Raw genomic sequence first — 8643 nt, 5'->3', positions numbered from 1 at the left:
ATCGATTACCCACATTATGGGAACATATACTCAATCAAAAATCTCAAATTAAATTGCATTTGATTTTAAATTAATTTATTGCATAATATTACACAAAAGAACCAGAGCCAAGTTATCAAATTTTAGTGCATTTTGTCAACGGTACCTACATACACACATTTTAGCCATTACGACTTGATAGACAGATTAAACACCCTATTAAATAGCTATTTATCTAATGTGTTTACAATTCATTTCTGTGTAAAATGTTTAATGGCGGATGACCTAAATGTTTGTTCGGACAGACTCAGTAGGAAATGAACAAGATCAGCCTTTGAACTAGTGTTAAAGAAAACTGAGAAAGAATATGTGTGTTCACATAAAGATGTACAGTATGTTATCTAAAAAGGACAAAAAAACTAAGACATTGGTGATTTCATATATTTATTGGAAAATATGTTTACACACAAATCGTGTCAATTCTATGACAGTATATCAGTACATCACATTGGATACAAAGGCGGACAGACGAACAGACGGACAAACAAGATTAATACGTTTTACCAATAAGCACTAATAGCGAATGCTGGTTAAATATCGATCATGAACTTGCATGGAAATACAATTAGAAAAGGTCAAATGATAAAGCAAGCAATCGAAAATGTCTTTCAGAAGGACTTATTTACACATCCATAATTACTGAAGTACGTTTTGATACGAAGGAGAACAACGAATTCTATGAACACCAAGGAAAGAAGATACAAGGACATGTTAAACTAATAAAGCGTCAACCATCAGCCACTTCTCAAAAAGGGAAGCTATCCGGACAGACCCAGCGAAAGGTGGCGCTACAAACGCCATACCCGTCTCTCCACGAGTACCACTGGACGACTCTATTTAGAGACACATACACATCTTCATTGACCCCTCCTGATTGGCTATCCGTTTGACCATTGAGGGCAAACAGACATTCATTGCAAACCTGTTCGTCCATACCCTGGTCCGTGATGATTCGGATGAACTCGTTACTCACGAGCAATGTCACGTGACTAACAGAATCGGTCAGCTGACCCGTGAAGGAGTGAACGTAGTTCTGACTACCCAAACATTTGTCGCTTTTGTACAGTCGTATGAAGTTGTTCCATCCCTGGACTTCAGCGTCATTTTGTTGATGGCTAGCGTCGCCAGCTAAAAAAATAAATATGTTTTAAAATATCTTTTTAAAATAATTAATAACACGTCATATCTCTTTCAATCCTATTAAAATACAGACCATCGTATGCAAACTAGGTTATTAACGTAGTGTATAATGATGTCCTATGCTTCAATCAAATTTTTTTAGTTTATTTTTATTTGTTCATTTATTAATTTTTTTTCTTTTTCTTCTTCTTATTTTTAAAGAAATCCTTTGATAACTGGAACAAAATCATTATTAATGAGGCCTTATACACATAGTGTAAATGAATTTAATATTATCTCATTCTATTTTGTTATTCTCGATGAATATCTGCATTATTATCCATGTAAATTAAACCTAAAACAGCTCATATGTTTAGCAAGAATATATATAAATTACCCCATCCGTTGTTGGATATGCTATCGCCAACATTAAAGATATATTCGCCTCGCTTCTGATCTAGGTCAAAGTCCACCTGTAACATCTTCCGTCCACATTCTGGAGGACTGCTACATCCACCGCAGGAACTTTTTTCAAACGTCGCCTTGACAATGACTCCACGATTACACCTGGACAAAGGCCTTAATGGTGCCTTACTAAAGTGAATAATCTCCACGCCGGTGATTGACGGAAGGAACTCTGGCTCGTCTTCATCCAAGTGAACAGTCATTTCTCCGTCCGTGCAACAAGGAGTCGTACTGGCCGCGGCATTTCCTGTTTGTGAAACGGCAAACTTATTGCATCACTGTCTGATAGTGTTAATATTATTTCGTTACAAGAAAACATAGCCATGTTTCGTTTTCAAATTAAAACATTAAAAACATTCAAACTTTTAATGATAATAACTTGTAACATTTACCTTGAATACATATTTAATGTGTATCGCATTAACCAACAAAATGAATTGTTTCTCATACCATCTTGATCCGTAGGAGTTTGGGCGTTGGCAGAGTAAATTACAAATATCAACAGGACACACTTCGACCTCGTCAACACTGTAACATAAAACACACATTTAGATACTGTGTACCAAGGACACGGCTTAAAATAATCCGAGGAGGGAGAAAGAGAAAAATTTCGATTAAGTGATCAGGTGACCTACTGAGTACATTTATCTGCCAAAGGCACTATGATATTTACCGAGTTACCATTGGTTAGAAACAGGTCACATGATCACCTACAAGAACAATATTGGTCGCTGTTTCGAGAAAACAATGTTGCACTGTTATTTTTAGATATCTGTGTTATCTTGCTCATACGCGGACTCAATGTATCTGGCCGCTTAGAACAAATGCTTCGCCAACCTGGACATAGCTTAAACATTTCTTTCTAAATCTATCAAAAAGGATGTTAACAACATTTTAGACAACACATATTCAACAAGGACAAAGCGGAAAACTAGTACAATTGTCAAACTCTGCAGACGACACATGGACCTGAGATCAAAAATAAGCACACAGAGTTTGTTGTCTGTTAAAACTGAACACATGGATTACACAATACACTTTACAATATGTTTTTATCTGGGCCTAATGTAAATGACAAGAATGGCCAGTCATAGAAGAAATTCACACTACAAGTACACAGAATAGGTTTTGATGACATTCAGAGAGGGAAATTCAATATATAAACATAAGTAAATATAAATTGAGCAACACAATGTCTCAAAATAGAGTCTAATGTCCATCTGGCAATGTAACCCTGGTAAAGTACTAGATTGATTAGATTGAACGTAAATGGACCTGGCCAATAACAACATGTAGGAGCTATGTAATCAAATAATAAGCGTGAGTTTGGTTTTCATTAATATCTTATTATTTTTATCTTATTATGTGATCAATCTGAAATGGCTTCCCTAAATTATACCACTAAAATGTGATATTTATTTTGATTTTGCATCATCCGAACCATCGAAATACCCGATTTCCACAAAATCAAGAAAAATAATAAAGCTTATAGCATTTAAATTTCGGTCGATTCATGTCTATATCAACCGCATAAAAAGATTGTCCTCGGACTTCGTTCTCAGTCAATATATGTTCTTAGGTTGATATAACCATGTATCCACCTCATTAAAATGCTTTATTTGTATAACAGTTATTGTTTGTAGTGTATTAATAAAGTAAGTTACAAACCGATAATTTTGCGTTCATATACAAAAAAAATACCAGCCAGAAATGTCAAACTGTGTAAAACAATAAATGATTTGTCGATACGTATTAAAACTGAAGTACGAACAGAGAGAAAAAGACTTACCCGCCATGTTGATTTACTGGTTGTAATAAGTTTCCGGTGAAACATCCTGATTTACATCAATGTGTAGGACATTGCCCGGGAGATAGTACCATTCCGTGTCTAAACTAACTATACTCTCAAGATAATGACCCAGAAGTTGACAACGTACGAGTTATAACAGACTAGTTAGCTTAACAAGACAAAAAAAATGTATATAATTCACGTCTGTCAACTTTTTTTTTTTTCAAATCCAAATATTATGCATGATTCTTTTTGGGAAAATAACAAGATCATCTGAAGAAGACAAAAACAAAGGAAGATATTTAACATTGTAACATAGTGTGTCATATGTTATTTTTCTTATTACTATTATTTTTTTGATGTTCTTTTCTGTTATATAATTAACTGTACTTTTTTTGTTATTTGTTTATTTATAGTTGATTATTTGTAGTTTATTAATAGTTTATAGCTGTTTATTTGTGGTTGTTTATTTATAGTTGTTTATTTGTAATTTATTAATAGTTTATAGTTGTTTATTTGTGGTTGTTTATTTGTAGTCGTTTATTTGTAGTTGTTTATTTATAGTTGTTTTTTGTAGTATTTTCCCTTTTATTGTCTCTGTTGTTTACTTCAAGTAACATGCTTATGTTTGTCTGTAACATTCGGAAAACTGGATTTTAAATTATCTTACAAGATGACTATGTTTTAGATAAAACTAATTTAACCAATAAACATTGTTCCGTGTAGGTGAAAGGTCTGAGCTGTATCAAATTTAAATCCGTATGTACCTAAATCGTCCAGGTGAATCATTTTACTACATAGTAAAACAAGAATTATCCGATGAGGGTAGCATTAGACCGGTACGACCTGATACTTTTAAAAACCTTCACTTGGTGATTTTATCTCCGAGATTTTACACTAAAACGGTTTGAACATGATTCTGTTTCAGTGAAATCGTCCAAGCGTGGGAAGTTCATTCATTAGAACGTGAATCATGCCACTCCCCGTTATATCTATATCATGTTATATATGACAAACACCTGTATACAAACTACAAAATAAAACCTCATCATTACGAATTCCCCGTATTTAATCATAATGTCTAGCCATGTAAAAGATGACAGGAAATTGAATAACTGAATTAGAAATATACTTTGAATTTATTTTGATTTGTAATTAAAGATATAATGGCAAATTATTTTTTTCATCATCATCATCATCATCATCATCATCATCATCCTCGTCATCCTCATCATCATCATCCTCATCATCATCCTCGTCATCATCACCATCCTCATCATCATCATCATCATCATCATCATTGAATAATGCTAAATATATGTAATATATTAATCTCGCTCTCTCTGCAATATTTTATGTACGTCCTGTTGTATTTTGTTTCATGTTTGTAATTAACTGATTGATCGTAGGACCAAATGTAATAAAATCATTAATTTGAAGTTTCATTGACGTCCGACCGAATATGATCCTATTTATAGATAGAGTTACGTTCCCTTGATAGGAAACAGATGGTTCTAACAGATCTCCGGTGAAAAATGTGAATTCATTCCAACCAAAAATTGCAGGGTTGACATGCGGCCATTACTATGTGATATTTGACCATCGTTTTTGTGATATTTCTATCTTTGAGCCATTATATTGCATCGTAATGTACAAACTTTGAACTTGCCTCGCGCTTACTCTCTATTGCGCCCATTGAACAGTGGAATAGTACACGTACGTACATGTATAAAAAAAAAAACCAGTCTGTTCATTACCCTGTGATCGGTATCAATCCGATCACCTACACACAGAGACAACAGAAGACAAAAACAATTGTTGTTTTCATATATAGTGTACTGTAGGTCTTGTCCTTTATCCGACAGTGTGTTTGACACTTTTACTTCTTCAATGGCCAGTAATAGCTTACAATAATGTACATATGGAAAAGTTTCGCGCTTTTGACATTTTTACGCGTGCATAGTTATCGTTCCTGATACGCCTGCACCACGTAGTTATGGGAATTATGGGCAATACACCCTTCCATGTCGTTCCTAGCAACGCGGTTGCTATATAAATCTAGCCAATCAGAACGTGAGCTCGATTGTCCGCTATTACCTCCGTCAACTTTGTCGGACCTCAGTTGAATACCGCGAGAATACATATGTAAACAGAAAATGGTGAAAACGTGCTCGTGGGGAACTGGCAACAGTTACGGCCGATACCCTGATATATTGGAGGGCGGTGTTGTATATTCTACAATTCATGGAACCTAAAACATAAGTAAAGGCGACATCAAAATGTGCTGGAGGTGTGTGAAGGCGTACAGAATCATGTCAAACGAAAGTAGAAGCAACAAGGTAATGTCACCGTTGTGTACTGTACAATAAGACTAGTGTAATGAGGTACATGTAATTACTGCGAAAGTTTGGAATCTTGTCTTCATGTATTAACACTTTCGTCACTGAATAAATTGCATGATGGGTATTCAGGCCCTGAGAAAATATGCATGTGGCCTTTCCTTGCCTGAATTAATTTACGATTATTGACGGTGCAATTTGACATTTATTTTTAAAAGCACGTTTTTGAGAGAAATGCATTGCAGAATTGATGGTAGAGACGCACATCAGTTTAGGATTATCGAGAATATCTTATAGATCTAATACGTGAGAAAAATACAGTCGATAACAAATAATAGGCTGGTGACTTTGCCTACCTTGCGTATAATTCTAGCGGAGAATACGATTCCAAATTTGGGAATGTGTACTTTCGTTTTGCAGCGCGATCAAAAGGTACATTCGTCATGGAAACAAGTATCATATTATACTTTTAAAACGAGATTAACGAACCTAACGATTGGAAAGTGTTTTTGGAAACCGCTCAGGACTGTCAGAGGTAGCATGCAGTACCGCCAGCAAATTTCGATTTTGGTTGTTAGCCGCCATTTTGACGCGGTTCCAACCTCAAGAAGGATAACTCTCGCCGCAACGAAAACTTAGGAAGCAAAGCACAGTTTGAAACAGCTCTTCTAATATTTAATATGAACGATGGAAAAAGAAAATGAAAACAATACACTGAACAACACAGTAAATTAAGTGTTAAACGATTGCATCAAGGGTGGAGGAACAACTGATAAGAGTTCATCTATTATGATTAAATAAATGATATATACTGCCGATTTTGATCTGCCTTGTTTACACCACTGGGGGTCCCCCAATATGGGAAATGTAGTCTAGATCTGCTATCAGTTTTGGGCAAGATACATTTTCCCTGGCAAATGTCATCTTCTTGTTTAATAATCTGTTGCACTTCAGTGGCAGGTTCGACATGAATAGTAGAGAGTGCAGTGCCACCTTTTTTTTGTCTTTCCATCAAACAGATAACAGTGGGCCTTTTTAGTAACACCTGGCCTTATCTGCATGATATCCCTTGGTAGATGGCAGTTGGACCTTAATTACTATAGATCTTAGTGTATAACAGGCATAGTTTTTTTTCATTCAAAGAGATGTTAGTAAGTCTGGTGAAGTATAAGAGTCATCCAAGTATATATGTATCCTTGACCCTGAATACCAGTCCCCTGTAATCACTTCCTCACAATACTGCTGGCTAGGGATCCTTCTGCATGATGGCATCTTCCTCCAGTTAATTTGTTATGAACACACCAGAAAATGTCATTGTTGAGTAATATAGGGATTTATTTGTTAAGAGGGGATACATTGTGAATGTTAATCAATTTGATCTTTGCACTTTGATAGGGACAGCATTACATATGCATCTTTATGGATGATGCATGAAGTTTGAGATACATTCATGTATTCACAATTAGTACAACTCAATGTTCTAGTAGGAGCAAAAATACCATATATTGTATCTGATGAAGTAGTCAATTCATTATTATAAAGTTTTACTGACAGATTCATGACCACACTCAATGGCATACAAAGAAAAGCTTTCATTTAACAACACTAACAGCCTTTCAATGCGACCCTTCCGCGGTTGCTTGCCATTTTTTTTTTTTTTTTTTTTTCCGAATTTCGAATTTGCTGTGTTGAGCATATAAATCCGATCTCCTCTATCAGTGTATCAATTTATACTTGATGTAAAAACAATGCCAGAGAAACCACTGACTCCTTATCTTGAGTCCTTGACCTTGTGGGTCCTGTGTTTCCCCTTGACGTAAAAATATGTCGTAGCCTTAGATTCTCTTAAGATAATCAAAGTCGTAGACATTTTCAGATTTTGACAGCACGCATAATAACTACATGACAACAAAGATCGCTATTGCCGCGCCGCTGACGTGATGCACCAGTGGTCCATTCAATTAATCAAAGGTATCGTTGTTTCTGTGTTTTGAATTCACGAATATGTTAACCATTTGTACAAACGTCAATATAAATACATATTGCAAACTGTCTTGAACAATCCCAGCTTTATTACACTGGATACAAACTGGATTAGTTATATATATTTTTTTCGGGAATCAGTTGTTTATTCGCTCCCGTCCGACCGGAAGTTCTCGAGAGCAGAAGTTTAAAACAAGTACGACGTTATACGTAAATTTGGACATTTAAAGTCGTCTTACGTATTGTCAATTTCATTATTTATTGGCAACATTATCTCAAATCTACTTCCGTGATGCATTATGCATCATTCGGCCCCGGGACGGTGATGCATTAATGCATCATCAGGGCTTAAAGGGTAAACTCATCAACAGTTTTCTTTCACTTCCTCTTGGCAATGTATGCCTAACGTTATACTGCAGTCTGATACCTAGCTCGAGTTTCCTCTGGCCCTGACACCGTGTCTGGTGTAGTGTTAGGGCCAGAGGAAACAAATAAAATAGCCAATACCTATATAAAGACTTTATAAGTGTAAGTATTTCTTGCTATTTTTTTAAATATAAGACTAGACATGTCCTTTTGGTTATACCAAGTTCATTAGCTATTTCACATATTTTTTTGAAGAAATATATCAGAACATTTCTCTGAGTTAAATACTTGTTTGTAAATTAAATGTCACATTATATGAGAGCTCCGAAAAGTTATAAATACATTAATGCATACAGTTTATTTGTTGTAAAAAACACTTTGTAAACAATTCAGTTATTTCAATCTTTTGCCAAAATATTTGTTTACATTGATTTCCCAGTCCATCTTGATATTTAAAAGTTGAAAGTAGGATTTTTTTTTGGTAGTGATGCACCATAAATTAGGCCTTTTTCAATAAATATGTATAATTATATGGGGCCGCGA

The 8643-nt window shown here is 35.1% G+C and overlaps 1 protein-coding gene across 1 annotated transcript; it reads right to left on the bottom strand.

Moving 5' to 3' along the window:
- Nucleotides 1-419: 419 nt before the first annotated feature.
- LOC117332373 lies at nt 420-1865 on the bottom strand. The gene is made up of 2 exons (XM_033891260.1): nt 1556-1865; nt 420-1167 (listed from the first exon to the last, which is right to left on the bottom strand). The coding sequence occupies exons 1-2, from the start codon at nt 1824-1826 to the stop codon at nt 785-787; spliced, it is 654 nt and encodes a 217-aa protein (XP_033747151.1). The 5' UTR covers nt 1827-1865; the 3' UTR covers nt 420-784.
- Nucleotides 1866-8643: the final 6778 nt, after the last annotated feature.

Source organism: Pecten maximus, chromosome 8 (assembly GCF_902652985.1).
Source record: "Pecten maximus chromosome 8, xPecMax1.1, whole genome shotgun sequence".
NCBI lineage: Eukaryota > Metazoa > Mollusca > Bivalvia > Pectinida > Pectinidae > Pecten > Pecten maximus.
This window is presented reverse-complemented; position numbering and strand designations above follow the sequence as displayed.